The following is a 15,168-nucleotide window of genomic DNA, read 5'->3' as shown; positions in this document are numbered from 1 at the left end:
TTAAGAGATTTAATAAAGGCAACATTCACGCTGGGAACGGTTTACGTGTGTAATATCCTACAGTGTAATATCCTACAGTGTAATATCCTACAGTGTAATATCCTACAGTGTAATATCCTGTAGCGTAATATCCTGTAGTTTAATGGAAAGATATCCAGTGAAAAAAACTTAAAAGTAATTCAAGAAAAATATAAGGTAGGGCTGGCCATGAAAAAATTGGGCATTGTTTGGTGCGGTTTGTCCGTTTTCATGGAAATGAGTCTTTTGGCAAAAATTTCGATGCGTGCAATTTATAGGGCCGGTGGATCAAAAAACAAAATTCTCACCGTTTGGCATCACATTTCATTTTAGTTCAGGGGTAAATCAGGTGCTTCAGGTTCTATAGTTTGCACGGATATTTGTGGAATCGTTATCAGGCATTTAGTAGGAAATATGTCGGATCTTTTGCAATTCTGGGGCGACCGTTTAGAGTCACCAACTCTTAATGAGCTACCTGCAGATTTTAACAGACCAGCAAATGGTAAAAGTACCGAGGCTAGCACTAAGATCGGGCCTATTTCTGGCACAACAGCAAGCGAGGATGAGTTTATCACTGATTTGGCAGTGTTCGCACTTTTGGTTCGCCGTCTTTCCGGGGATGAATTAATCACTATTGCTACCAACAATGCAAAACAGCAACCATTTGTGTTGACACTCACGTTGGACGACCCAAAGATTACATTTTCAGGTTTGCGTGCGCAAGTTGCGAAGACCTACAAGGAGCTGAGCGAGAAAGTCGTGCCCTTGGATGAAATCGCAAAGTTTTTACAGGAGAAAAAGGGCCTAGAGAAGCCACCAGCATTGTTTACAGTGTCGTTTGAACATTCGTCATCAGATGGATTACACAGGGCATTGACAGAGTCAGTTGCCGCTGGATCGAGGCGGGACGTCGCCTTGTACTTCGACGTGAGGGACGGGTCGATCGACGTGCTATACAACTCGCTTCTCTACAAGAAGTCCCGGATGGAGATTTTCACGGAGCAGTTTGCGAAAGTCAGACAGAGTGTTGCCAAGAATGCGGACGAGGCTGTTTCGAGTATCTCGCTTGTGACGGAGACGCAGCAGAAGGTGCTTCCAGACCCAAAGCGGGATCTAGACTTCAGCAACTTCCGGGGAGCCATCCAGGATATCTTCAGTGATAATGCAGCGAAATTCCCGGAAAGGGAGTGTGTTGTGGAGACAGCATCGAAGCTGGATGCAGATTCGCACGGCAGAACATTCAACTACCGGCAGATTGACCAGACTTCGAACGTTGTGGCCCATTACTTGATTGCAAATGGTATCAAGAGGGGCGATATTGTGACGATATACGCATACAGAGGGGTGGACTTGGTTGTGGCAGTCATGGGAGTGTTGAAGGCGGGTGCAGCATTCTCAGTGATCGACCCGGCTTATCCACCAGCCCGGCAAAACATCTATCTTCGCGTGGCCGACCCAAGGGGTATCATAGTGATCCGCAAAGCCGGTGTGATCAACCGGTTGGTCGAGGACTACATTTCAAACGAGTTGCACGTTGTGGCACGCATTGACGGGCTCGATTTGCAGGATGATGGCACGATTGTGGGCAGCAGGGGCAGCAGCAAGGAGGAGGAGGGTGCAGAAAACGTCTTGGAGCCATTCTACGCAGAAAAATCCAGCAGACCAAACGTCTTGGTGGGCCCAGACTCGGCACCAACACTTTCCTTCACATCTGGCTCGGAAGGTGTGCCCAAAGGTGTGCTTGGCCGGCACTTCTCGCTCGCGTACTACTTCCCATGGATGGCCCGGCAGTTCGGGCTCTCGGAAAAAGACCGGTTCACGATGCTTTCCGGTATCGCACACGACCCGATTCAGCGAGACATGTTCACGCCGCTTTTCCTCGGTGCCAAGCTCTTGGTTCCGACGGCTGACGACATCGGAACGCCGGGCCAGCTTGCAGAGTGGATGTCCGAGCATGGGGCCACCGTTACGCACCTTACACCGGCGATGGGCCAGCTTTTGTCGGCAGATGCGACTGCGGAGATCCCATCCTTGCACCACGCATTCTTCGTCGGCGACATCCTCACCAAGCGGGATTGTTTCCGGTTGCAGACGTTGGCCGGCAACTGTGCAATCGTCAATATGTACGGCACGACGGAAACGCAGCGTGCAGTTTCGTATTTCGAGATTCCAAGCCGGAGTGCAGACAGCATGTTTCTCGAGGCTCAGAAGGACGTGATTCCGGCGGGTTCCGGCATGCAGAACGTGCAGTTGGTGGTGGTGAACCGGGACGAGCCGTCGGAAACGTGCGGCGTGGGTGAAGTGGGCGAGATCTACGTGCGTGCGGGCGGTTTGGCCGAGGGCTACCGCGGGCTTCCGGAGATGAACAAGAAGAAGTTCTTGGGCAACTGGTTCACGGACGGTGGCGAGTTCGAGGCCAGGGACCGGCAGTTGGACCACGGCGAGCCCTGGAGAAAGTTCTGGAAGGGCCCCAGGGACAGAATGTACCGGACTGGGGACCTTGGCCGGTATCTTCCGGACGGAAATTGCGAGTGTTGCGGCCGGGCGGACGACCAGGTGAAGATCAGAGGCTTCCGTATCGAGTTGGGCGAAATTGACACGCACATCTCGCGTTTCCCGCTCGTCAGGCAGAACGTGACCTTGGTCCGGCTCGACAAGAACAAGGAGCGGACCTTGGTGTCGTTCGTGGTGCCTAAGCAGGTGCCCGAGCTTGCCCAGTACAGGGTGACGGACGACGAGCAGGTGAAGTCGATTGCCGACCCGATCGTCAAGGGACTCGTCGAGTACAGGCCCCTGATCGAGGCGTTGCGTGCACACTTGCAGAAGCGTTTGGCCAACTACGCGGTTCCAACGTTGATCATCCCGATGGCCCGGTTGCAGTTGAACCCGAACGGCAAGATCGACAAGCAGAAGCTTCCGTACCCTTCGCAGGAGCAGCTCGCACAGGTTGCCAAGCTTGTGGAGCAGGACCAGAAGGAGGCTGCGGAATTCACCGCGGACGAGGCCCAGATCAGGGACTTGTGGCTTGATGTTCTCCCTAACCGGCCCGCCGCAGTCTACCCGGACGACTCGTTCTTCGACCTAGGCGGGCACTCGATTCTCGCCACGCGGATGATTTTCGCGTTGAGGAAGAAGCTCGGCGTGCAGGTGCCGCTCGGGGCCATCTTCCACCACCCGACGATCAGCCGGTTTGCTGCCGAAGTGAGCCGACTTCGTGCCGAGCAGCAGCCGGGCACGGACCGACAAGGTGCCGACGAGCACCCGGCCGACTCCGCGGACTCAGGGGCCCCAGACTACTACGGGGATGCGGTCAACCTCGCCAAGACCATGTTGATGCCTGCCTACGCCACGCGGTACACGCTTGACAAGACGCAGCCCATCAACGTGTTCTTGACCGGGTGCACGGGATTCCTCGGCCCGTTCATCATCAGGGAGCTCTTGAGCCGGGTTGGCAAGCTCGACATCCACATTTACGCCCACGTGAGGCATGCTGCGAACCCGGAGGAGGGCATGGAGAGGCTCGTGAGGAGTGCCACGGCCTACGGCATATGGCAGGAGGCCTGGAGGAGCCGGATCACAATCGTGTTGGCCGACTTCTCGAAGCCTCAGCTAGGCATGGCCTCCAAGGACTACAGAGAGCTCACGGAGACGATCGACACCATCATCCACAATGCGGCCCTCGTGCACTGGGTGTACCCATACTCGCAGCTCCGGGACTCGAATGTGATCTCTGCGATCAACGTGCTCAACCTCGCTGCACACGGCAAGCCCAAGACCTTTGCGTTTGTGTCAACGACCTCCACGCTTGATGTTCCGCACTACAACAAGCTCTCGGCCGAGCTCGTGGCCGCCGGGAAGGCCGGAATTCCCGAGGAAGACGATCTGCTTGGATCCTCGACCGGACTTTCCAACGGTTACGGCCAGTCCAAGTGGTCTGCCGAGTATGTGATTCGCCGGGCGGGCGAAAGGGGCCTCCGGGGCTCGATTATCCGCCCGGGATACATCCAGGGCTGCTCGTTCTCGGGGGCCGCCAACAGAGACGACTTCTTGCTCCGGATGCTCAAGGGTTGCATGCAACTGGGCCGCTATCCGAAAATCGACAACCCTGTAAACACCGTCCCCGTCGACCACGTCGCTCGGGTCGTTGTTGCCTCTGCTCTCCACCCTCCAAAACCCCGGGGCGAGACCAGTTTGGCCGTTGTCCAGGTCACGGGACATCCCCGGATTCCATTCCAGCAGATGCTCTCATCTCCCGCCCAGTACGGCTACGATGTCTCGGGACTCGACTACCAGCAGTGGAAGGAGTGTCTTGAGAAATATGTCATCACGGACGGCCACTCTGACAGTGCACTCTTCCCTGTTCTCCACATCGTTTTGGGTGATCTTCCTGCCGACTCCATGGCTCCCCAGCTAGACGATTCGAATGCTGTTGCTGCCTTGAAGGAGGACCAGTTCTGGAACGCCGATTCCGCCGATTACTCTGCCGGTGCAGGCGTCAACTTGAAGATTATGGGTGTCTACATCAGCTACCTCGTCAAGATTGGCTTCCTCCCTCCACCTGCTTCCCACGGAAAGCTTGCTTTGCCTGATGTCGAAGTCTCTGCCGAGTCTTTGAAGTTGATCCACCAGGGTGTGGGCAAGAGAAGCAGTGCTGCCAAATAAGCACTACCAATTGGCTGCTGTTTGCCATAGATGAATACTTTAATGCAATGTATTGTTTGAGCTTTATTGTAGTTGAATTCGCTGAGGTATGCGATGCTCTCTGAGCCAATTGACACATGATGTGGTTCGATTCTTTGTCCGCAAGTACGGTACATTCTGTACAACTAAGCCCGTAATGGAACTACATACACCCCTTCTCTACTCCAAGTAACACGTTAGCTCAGAATAATTCATGCATCCCACGCTGATCCAACAACCCGCATCAACTCAACCAACACCCGAAAACAAATCACACGCACATGTATTCAGTACATTATCTCTGCAATAAAACATGACTTGTATTAAATACCTTAAATAAAACTCTCGCAAGCAATAAATACATTGAAACAATAGTACTGTAAATGCTGCAAAACACATCAATGCCTACCCCCTATATAACTCCTCAATTATCTCACTCCCCAAAACAGTTTTCTCCACTATTCCCTGGACATGCTTCGGCTCAACTCTTCCGTACCATATTACATCACCATTCTTCTTAAACACCAAAACATTGCCCGCAAAAGCGTGGCCACCAACATGTGATATATAACCTAATGTCGCGCTTTCTTCAGGTATTCGATTCATCTCAAACGCCTTCTTGAACTCAGCCATGACTAACGGACCTATGGTTCCACATCTGATATCTCGCTTCGCGTGTCCACACATAAGAATGCAGTCTTTCTTCAACTCAAGACTCTGAAAACTGGACCTAAGTTCCTCCTGCCGCTCCTTTTCCGCCGGATCAACCGGCTCTCCGGCAAGATAAGCAATCACAAACTCTTGCAACCGACGGGTCGGAACCTCAACCGCCAAACCGTCGGGATATAAACCAAGCAATGCGGAATGAGCAAAATCAAACCCGGGAATCATGCTCTCCTCTTGGAGTGACGTCATACTCACTAGAGATGGGTGGTATCTGTCTGTGAACTTCCTTTTGAGAGTCGTTAAATCCGATATCACATGTCCGGGACTCAACTCAAACCTCCTCGGCCAACTTTGATGATCTGGAAATCCGCTTAGAAGCAATACATGTTTATAAAGGGCAACTGTGCTATTTCGCAGTTTCCTCTTATGATCGATCTGATGCGAAATTGGAAACTGCGGAATCTCACAGTACGTGCAACCGGTGTCTTTTACCGGTTTCGGACAATGCACAAACTTGTACTTTCCCGAAAGAGAAGTGCTATCTGCCTTGGTTGTACAAGAGAATAACCTGGAAAAAAGAGCGCCGAATGCCATGCTGCTGATTTCCAGTTATTTCACTCTTGATTTCTGGCAGAAGGTGTCAAAAAAGTTTCATTTTCTTAGGTGAAAAAGACACAAAGCCGGTGCAATTTATATCCGACGGACTTGGTCTAATAATACCAAGACGAACTCTGAAAAAAAAATGAAAAAAACAACGGAAACTGCTCCATCAGGCAAAAACCCCGAGGCGGATATAGGGGCGTTACGTAAGCTACAACACTTCTAAGTAAGTGTACTACTATATCTGCATTACCAGGGATGACTAGCATCCTATAAATATACAAAAAAAACTAGGCAGAAAGAAGAAAATCACAAAGCACCCTTCTTTGCATCCACGGAAACATCGTGGTATATATCGAATCTCCGCTGGGTTGATAGAGGAATGGCAGTTCTGGCATCTTTTTCAACTGAAGGATCAAGCTCAGCATAAACAATTTGCTCATTATGGCCGGCCTCAACAACAACATCACCATTTGGATCAACCACCATGGAATGGCCATATGCCTGATAACCACCGTTAGGGTTTCTGGCAGGTGAGCAGAGGATGACGTAAGCCTGGTTATCGATGGCTCTTGCAACACCAAACTTAGTCCAAAAACGAGGACCGGTTACAGTATTAAATGCTCCTGGATAGCACATAATCCCTGCACCAGACCTCGATGCAATCATAGCTAGTTCTGGGAACCGGATATCGTAGCAAATAGCCAAGCCAAACCTGCCCAAACCAGGCAAATCGAAAACGGTGGCTTTATTTCCCGAATGGAGTGAGCTGGACTCCTTAAATGTCATCTTTCCCGGTATATCTATGTCAAAGAGATGCACCTTACGATGCTTGGCAACGATTTTGCCCGTTTTGTCGAATGAAAGCGACGTGTTGTACACATTTCCGTCATCTCCTAGCTCTGGAAATGAGCCTCCGATAACATTAACGCCATGTTCTTTGGCAAACTGCGACAATGCCTTAGTTGTCTCGCCGTCCGGAATCGACTCGGAGTACTTCCTGAACTGGTCGACGGCATATGGAGAGTTGAAGCACTCGGGAAGAACTAAAAGGTCCAAATCTGGATGTTGCTTTAGAGCTTTTGTGGCAAAGTCTGTGGCTTTCTTGATGTTTTCGGCCTTATTTGCACCGGCATAAAACTGGAGGAGGGCCACCTTGATATTCTTGGCAATTGCAGTCATGATGGGGGACATGAATTAGGGAGGGAAGGAAAAAATATGATAGTCGGGAAGCAATAAATGAAACGAAAAACAAGAAAAGGAAAATGAAGAACGATAAGATCTGGAAATTTCGTCCTCACTTTCTTTCCCGTACGCTTAAATTAAAAAACCTATTTTCGCTCCATAGAGGAAAAAAAAGCGCAATCAATTTACTACTTAGTCGAAGAGCATCCGTAAAAACTTATTCAATTTAAGTAAATAAAAGAAAACCGTACCATAATAAAAAAGCATGTAAATGCAGCCAGGAAAGACCTATATCATAGGAAAGTTGGAATTTTCTTCTTGATATCTCCCTGAACCCAATCCCAAGGATCGTTGAATCTCAAATTCTGGTCCAAATGGTCTATTTCCGCCAATTCCTCATCCGTCAAGTCAAAGGAGTCCGATTGCAGATTTTCCAGAAGCCGTTCCTTCTTGGAAGACTTTGGGATAATGCAAATGTCATTCTGCGTTGCCCATCTTAGAAGAATTTGTGCAGTCGAAGCACTATGTGCAGCAGCAATCTTTTTAATGGTTGGATGGGTGAAAAGAGGTGGAGTGTCCTGGGCTGTCTTACTGTTAAGCTCAATAAACGACTGCGGACCAAAAGATGAATAGGCAACCACAACTATTCCCTGTGCCTGGACCCACTTAATCAAATTCTTCTGAACGAGGTATGGATGGTGCTCAATTTGGAGTAATTGAGGCCTAATCCGGCAGCCCCTGAGAAGATCCTGGATCAATGCACCCGTGAAGTTCGAAATTCCAATCGATTTAACTAATCCAGCATGCACTAAATCCTCCATCGCACTCCATGTGACTGATATTGGAACGTCTTCAAAATCCCAGCCTTGTTCTCCACAATAAAAACCTGGTGGATACTTCTGGTCGATTTCAACGAATTTTTGAGCAATTGGGAAATGCATGTAGAGCACATCCAAATAGTCCAAGCCCAAATCACCAAGAATCTTCTTTACAACAAGTTTCACATTCTTTGGCGAATGATATGAGTTCCAAAGCTTCGACACAATAGTGAGATCCTCTCTTTTGACAATTCCATCTGTGATGGCCCTTTTGATCCCCTGACCAACCTCCTTCTCATTTCCGTAATCTGTAGCTCCATCAAAAAGCCTGTAACCAGATTTTATAGCCTGATAAATCTGATCGGCACAAATTTCGTTTGGCACTTTCCAGCATCCAAATCCAATCTGGGGGATTTTAATTCCGTTGTTAAGTGTAACAAGCTTTGTCATTTTTCTATAATTACCTGTAGATACAACACGCTCTTAATTGATCTATGCTTTAAATCAAAACAAACACTGGAAATAAAGAGTAATAAAAAAGTGGAAACTTCCCCGCTTAAATAATCAACGGACTCCCGAGGGCATGCACGCCGCATAATTATATCACACGAAAATTTCCACCAACTTCTATTCCTATTGTCCACGCCTATCTTTAGACAACGTTTTCTACTCGTACGATATTTTTTTTAGTCGGAATTAGCAACTCCACTCACCTTGTTTGGGGAAATAAGCCCGATTGATGCAATTGCAATTGTTACTAGCATGAATTATTGTGGGGGCGTGTGTAGTAATGCTGTCAAATATATTAAAATTATTGCTTTTAATATCAGAGTCGACCTCACTACAGAGAAAGCAGTACCATTGGGACGTTGAAATATTGCCCAGATGGCTGATGACATGGAGTATAAGAAATCATCATTGCAATATTGGCCATCAACGGAATTTATAATCCATTTATCATTCTCAAATTACTCCATATTTGAAGCAGAAACTCCAAATACACAATATGGTGGCTTCGGTAACTTGTCCAATTTTTTGTAGCTTAGCAACCATGGCTGCGAAGCATAGGTAGTCAATTAATTGACATTTATTCGAGTAATTATGACAATAGACCCAGTACATCTCTTAAAAGCTCGTTACACATAATCACACGGTGTCTGATCAGCATCCTTACACCATACATTGAATGAGACCTTTTTTGTGAAAGCCTCGCTGGCCTCATAAAACGCATAGCCAGGAATTCGAATTTATTAGTTTGCCTTTTTTTTTTTTGTTTTTGTTTTTGGGCCCTGCTTATCGCTAATAAGCTTATCTTGAATACATTACCGTAACAACAACTAATCTATTCTTTAAAACCCCTGTAAAAACAACTTTAGTTTTCAAGAAAACATATCAATTCATACAAAAAATGCCCACAGACCAACCTCCGGCATATAGATCTGTAAGATTACCCGAAGATGGGGATGGAGCTGATCTTCCTCCAGATTACACACCAGATTATGACTTTGAAAAGCCCAAAATTCCAACCGATTCAAACTCGTTTGAGGAGTCGTTCAAGATTGAATCGCCTAAATACAACGATAAGGCGTTTACAGTAGTCTTTATATTCGTCTTGGCTGCCTTTGCATTGCTCACATTTTACTGTTTTAGAGACCTTACATTGAGAAATTCTGGAGAGTCCTTTTCTGCCACATTCCGCACTATTTTCACACAAGGCGACATCCAGAGCCTTTCAAAAACATCCAGGAGGAACAACAGGGATTTACTACTGCTTATACTAGCTACAATTGGTGTGCCAATATTATGTTCGATGCTTTCTCTTCTGATTGCATACGGCTTCCCGATGTTTTTTGTGTTTTTGGGCTATTTCCTAATTCCATTTACCTTGTTTAGTGCAGGATTTGCACTTCTAGCCACTGGATCTCAGATGGGTGGACTTTTAATGCTTGCATTTGGTGGGTTTTCGTTGATGTTCATCTACCAAAACTATTCAAAGCTCAGCTTCACTTCATTAATGTTGAAAATTGTCATTTCTGTGATGAGACTGCATCCATCCACCATTTTGATCTCATTTCTTGGTGCCCTCACATCTGGATTGTTCGGAATTATCTACCTTGCTATGTCTGCAATTATATTGAGCGACAGAATGGCTGTTGACAACAGTACCTTCTCTGTTAGTGATGGAAACAACGACCAATCCTCAGTTTCCAATCTTTCGTGGGCCGTTTACCTTTTCATAATGTTTGTTGGCTACTATGCTTTTGAGGTTATCAAGAATCTCGTGCATGTCACAACGAGTGGTGTGTACGGATCATGGTATTTCTTTGAAAAGTCGGCGCTTAAACCTCTCCATCCTGCACTTAGTGCATTTAAAAGAGGTATCACATATTGCTTTGGCAGTATTTGCTTTGGATCACTTATCGTGTCGCTTATCAAGGTTGTCCGGCAGATTTTAAACCTTCTCAGGGCAAAATTAGATGAGAGAAGAATGGGAAGATCGGATGACGACAATGATGATGATGGAATGAACAGTCTTGTTTACTGCTGCTTGAGCACTCTTCTTTTGTTGTTTGACTTCTTCTTCTCCGAGGCTGAATATTGGATTAAGTGGTTCAACCAATATGCATATTCGTATCTTGCTCTTTACGGAGAAGACTACCTAAAGTCAGCCAAAGACACTTTTGAGATCTTCAAGTACAAGGGTATGTTCATTTTGATCAACGACTGTCTTATTGGTGCCACATTAAGCTTCTACGCTATTCTCAACTGTATTTTGAGCTCCTCCGTGTTTATGACCCTCATATATGCATTCCAAAAGTACACAGACGTTGCACCTGAGTTTATGATCGCAGGCTTTGTCCTTCAGATCCTCTTGGCATACTTCATCACCTCTATTACTCTCAACACAATTAACTCCGGATTCATAACATTCCTGATTGCACTATGTATTCAACCCGAAAAATTCGACCAGGATTATCATGCTTATTTCGTCAAGATGACAAACTACTATCCAGAAATAAGTCAGTCTTTGCGTGTGCCCTTCCGTGAAACAGCATGATTGGAAAAGAAACATTTTAGGCAGAGAGTTTTTGGAAAGAGATTGAAAAATGAAAATATATATTTTGAATTTGGATGAGTGCTTAATGCAATGCTTGAACAATACTTAGAAGTCCTTACAGGTTGATAAATAATTTTAATGCAATGAATTTATTATTGCAGTGGATTCCATATTTCAGTAGTATTTATGTATTATGCGTCTGTATATTCACAGGCAGTTTGTTACTTCTTGTGCGACGTATTCGGCATAAAGTTCCGGGATTTTTAGGCGCTTGAAAGTTGCACTCATCTCCAATTGTTCCCAATGCGGATTCTCAGAAATTTTTTTTCCCTCCCTCGGGAGATTGAAAATTGAATTTTGTTGGAGATGTAAAATAAGCGAGAGAAGGATGAGAATAAGAGGGAGAAAGCGAAAAGAAAAGGTATACTTACCTGGACTCGCATGAACAAGGAGAGCTATTAAAGCGCTGATATATTAGACACAAAACACCAGAAACAACGAAAAAGACTTAATCGAACAAGATTTTCGTCTCGTGTACAGTAAATCATTAATTACGTGCAGGTTGAAGTTGGCTTAATATTAACAAACTGAAAAGAAATGCCACCTCATAATAACCGAAATAATGGGCAGGACAACTCGTTTATGGACCAGTTTACCCGGATGGCAAATGGAGAAATTCCAATATTGCCACTTCCAGCTAACATGGACGAGGCTATGGGCAATATGGTGGACTATTTGCATGAAATATGTGATACGCACGGAAACCAACTAAAGGAATGCAGTAAGGTGATAAACCAGGAGGCAGAACAAATTAAGATGCTACAGCAAAGTTATAACTGCACACAGGAAGGTTTGGATAGTTTGATAGTGGAGCAAAATGAAACACACTCGTGGTATGAAGAAGAGAGCCGGAAGCAGAAGGAAACAACTGAAAAAATGATTGCATCTTTGACCACAAAGATGGAAAAACGTGAGGCGGAGATGGACAAGAGGGTTTCTGTGTTGGAGACAGCAAGCAAGCGGGAGAGCAAGAAGCTGAACGACAGAATTTCTGCCATGGAAAAGAAGCAGGAGAAGATGGCAAAAGCTCTTAATGAACGTATGTCGAAGTTAGATGAGAAGATGATAAGAACTCTTGATGAGCGTATGTTGAAGTTAAATGAGAAGATGGTAAAAACTCTTGGTGAGCGTATGTCGAAATTAGATGAGAAGATATCGCGACAGAATAAGCAAAAGATCGAGGAAGAAGAAAATAAGAACAAACAGATCATTGCAGTTCCACACCCCAGAATTGAAGATCAAAATGGTAAGAATACAGAGCTTACGAACCAAATTTCGAACGCAGAAGAAAACGCTCAAAATCTCCTGTTAGAGTACAGAAAACTTGAAGAATGCTTGAAGAGTAACAAGGGTTTAACAGCTCAGACGGCGGAACTCCTTACCAAATTCTTGCAGGAGACGAAGAAGTGGACGGATGAAATCGTAGTTTGGTTTTCCGCTTTAGATAGGTGGAAGATGGAAGATAAAAAGGGGAAGGAAGCCCTTGGGAAGGTTGTTAAGGAGGAGTTTAAAGGCATGAAGGAGTTAATGGAGAAATTCACAAAAGCAGAGACAAAATCCAATATAGAAGCACTTGGAAAGTTGACGAGAACCGAGAACAAGGCACTAAGAGATTTACTCGAGCGTAATATCAAGAGCGATATTAAAGGCACAAAAGATGCAGTAGAAAAGGTTAGGAAAGTGGTGGAGTCAAATCAGACGACTACAGACTCCGTCGGTATTTCGGTTTCCACATTGGCAAAGACACTACTAGAGAAAAACTCTAAGCTGAACACGACTGTGGAAAAACAGACAACAGTGCAGGAAAAGAAGTTAAGTAAGATAAACGAGACGTTGACAAGACTTGAGAAGACGACGATTACGCAGCAGCATGAGGAGCAGATCAAGAAAATGGACGATTTGTTGGCAAGACTGGACAAAGACAAGCAGAAGGAAAAGATGGATAAAATAGAAAAGGACCTTGGAGAGATCAAGGAGCTAAAAGCGATGATCAAGGGGTTGGTTGAGTCACAGAAGAAGCAAGAAGAGCAGGTTGCCAGCATGAAATTGGCAGCAAGCACACAAATTCCAGGAAACAGCATTTTGAATGGTCCCAGTACTTTAAGTGGTGCTGGATCTCTAGATGGACTTTGTGATTGGTCTTACTTTATGCAGAATGCACCACCGGGATTCCCTATGGGTTCCCAGCAGCCTTCTCCATACAATAATCCAGGTTTTAATGGCATGGGTGGCCCACCTGGCCTCAGTAACACTGGCTTTCCACCAGGTTTACTAGGAAGTGCTTTAGGATCTGCTACTGCCAAACTTCGATCCGAACAGTCGTTACAGCCATTATCTGCAACTCCAGATTCGGCAAAATCATCAAATACAAGTGCGTCATCGGTAAAGAATGATTCAAAAACGAAAAAATAAGGCCGAAAGCAAAAAACGAGACTGCAAACACCAGTTAGTGGATTGACAAGTCATATAGATGTGATAGGTGCAGAGTTGTAATGGAAAGGTGGATTTTTGGAGAAGGGACACAAGAGGGAGATGTGGACTCATTGAGAGATGACAAAATCTTCATGCTGGGTGTTGAAAATATTACACTACACGACTTATACATAATGCTGAAGTTGTGGATAAACAATTAGGTAACTTTTGGAAAGACCACATTTAAGCAACATGTACGTGCGGCGGATATATTATTGTTGGAGGCAGTAATTAAATGGCTTTATTGCAAATTCCCAATTTCTGTTATCAAACAACACACGTAGCTTCTATGAAATTATCCGTTGTGTATAGTTTAATTTCTAGGTAACGGATAATATAAGCTGGAATTTGTGAAAGTCAGCGGTACGTACATCACATTCTAATTTTTTTTTTTTTTTTTTTTTTTTTTTTAATTCGAGAATGTACACCTCCATATCTGCTTCCTTATCCACTGCCTTGTCGCAAGTATCCATTTATTTCTTTCAAATTAAATAAATACCAAGAACATCATGGAGAAATTTACAACATATAGGGACAAGGGAACGGGAATATCCCCATTCATGCCAATTTCTGCCCCGGATGCGGACAATGCGTTTAAAACATACATATTAAAGCCAGCTACTTTTATTATAAAGCTACCATTCTTTCTTATCTCATCTTTGATCCTTACACTTTCATCGATCATCTTTCCAGCTGCACTCTTTAAGGTTCTTGTGCGATGGTACATTTACACATTCTTCAACATTTCATCTGTGGAATATCTTGCAGATGGAGTTCGGAAATCAAACAAAAAAGCAATCGATGCATGCAGACCTCAGGAAAAAGATACTGTGCTTGTTAACTTCTCATCGCCACTTGATCCATGGATTTTATACCTTATTTCAAACTCTAGAAGGGCGGAGTTTTATTCGGTTGATAGCCATGGGAATCTTTTCAAAGTGGGTGGACCGTTTGATGCGTCTATATTTGCTGTTAGTCATCCTTGCATTTCTGCAGATTCTAACAGTGTTTGTAAAACAGTCGATTCAAACGGAAAAGCAGCAAACTTTGTTTTTGTGGAGGGTACAACTACGAATAACCGGTCGATTATGCCTTTCCCGAAGGGCTTTGATCCATCCAAGATATCTGGAAATGCCGAGTGCAAGGTTGTTAGTTTGAAACTTCACCCAACAAGTTGTCTAACAACACCAATTCCGCAATCACCCATCTTGTTTGTGTACCAAAATCTCTCACAGATTCATTCGAATGGCCGGTACAAGTTGAAGTCATTTTTAATGAAGCATTCTGATCTCGTTGAGGCGAAAATAAGAGAGAGTTTGTCCAATTACGGCAAGCTTAAGTTACTAGGGGAATATTTAGACTTGGAAAAGAAGGCCGAATTTATAGCTGAGAGGACCAGCAAGTTGGGTAGAGGGAGGAGAAAGAGGGATTGAGGAAAGCAATCAATAAGCGAAATCATGGCTTCACAGTTTTACACTTACCTCTATAAACATCCTAATGTACATTAATGTATGAGATATCGTATAGACGATGTAGTGAAAAATTCGCGTCGTTTTTGTTGAAATTTCAGAAAGTGCGAATAAAAAAATACGGAGAGAAAAAAAAAAAAAT

General features: G+C 45.1%; 7 protein-coding genes across 7 annotated transcripts; 4 read left to right on the top strand and 3 right to left on the bottom strand.

Moving 5' to 3' along the window:
* Positions 1-432: 432 nt before the first annotated feature.
* Positions 433-4,680, top strand: BRETT_005327 (uncharacterized protein; the record flags this gene model as incomplete). The annotated part of the gene is made up of 1 exon (XM_041283807.1): positions 433-4,680. One exon carries the CDS (start codon positions 433-435, stop codon positions 4,678-4,680), a length of 4,248 nt encoding a protein of 1,415 aa, XP_041134759.1.
* Positions 4,681-5,103: 423 nt separating this feature from the next.
* BRETT_005326 (uncharacterized protein) lies at positions 5,104-5,958 on the bottom strand (the record flags this gene model as incomplete). Its single annotated transcript, XM_041283806.1, has 1 exon — positions 5,104-5,958. One exon carries the CDS (start codon positions 5,956-5,958, stop codon positions 5,104-5,106), a length of 855 nt encoding a protein of 284 aa, XP_041134758.1.
* A 315-nt stretch (positions 5,959-6,273) lies between these two features.
* On the bottom strand, positions 6,274-7,146 carry BRETT_005325 (uncharacterized protein; the record flags this gene model as incomplete). The annotated part of the gene is made up of 1 exon (XM_041283805.1): positions 6,274-7,146. One exon carries the CDS (start codon positions 7,144-7,146, stop codon positions 6,274-6,276), a length of 873 nt encoding a protein of 290 aa, XP_041134757.1.
* A 296-nt stretch (positions 7,147-7,442) lies between these two features.
* XYL1 (NAD(P)H-dependent D-xylose reductase (XR)) lies at positions 7,443-8,417 on the bottom strand (the record flags this gene model as incomplete). The annotated part of the gene is made up of 1 exon (XM_041283804.1): positions 7,443-8,417. One exon carries the CDS (start codon positions 8,415-8,417, stop codon positions 7,443-7,445), a length of 975 nt encoding a protein of 324 aa, XP_041134756.1.
* Positions 8,418-9,375: 958 nt separating this feature from the next.
* Positions 9,376-11,025, top strand: BRETT_005323 (uncharacterized protein; the record flags this gene model as incomplete). Its single annotated transcript, XM_041283803.1, has 1 exon — positions 9,376-11,025. One exon carries the CDS (start codon positions 9,376-9,378, stop codon positions 11,023-11,025), a length of 1,650 nt encoding a protein of 549 aa, XP_041134755.1.
* A 597-nt stretch (positions 11,026-11,622) lies between these two features.
* On the top strand, positions 11,623-13,497 carry BRETT_005322 (uncharacterized protein; the record flags this gene model as incomplete). The annotated part of the gene is made up of 1 exon (XM_041283802.1): positions 11,623-13,497. One exon carries the CDS (start codon positions 11,623-11,625, stop codon positions 13,495-13,497), a length of 1,875 nt encoding a protein of 624 aa, XP_041134754.1.
* Positions 13,498-14,066: 569 nt separating this feature from the next.
* BRETT_005321 (uncharacterized protein) lies at positions 14,067-14,990 on the top strand (the record flags this gene model as incomplete). The annotated part of the gene is made up of 1 exon (XM_041283801.1): positions 14,067-14,990. One exon carries the CDS (start codon positions 14,067-14,069, stop codon positions 14,988-14,990), a length of 924 nt encoding a protein of 307 aa, XP_041134753.1.
* Positions 14,991-15,168: the final 178 nt, after the last annotated feature.

Source organism: Brettanomyces bruxellensis, chromosome 2 (genome assembly GCF_011074885.1).
Source record: "Brettanomyces bruxellensis chromosome 2, complete sequence".
Taxonomy (NCBI): Eukaryota; Fungi; Ascomycota; class Pichiomycetes; order Pichiales; family Pichiaceae; genus Brettanomyces; species Brettanomyces bruxellensis.
Note: the sequence above shows the minus strand (reverse complement) of the source record. Positions and strands in the feature narration are given on the sequence as shown.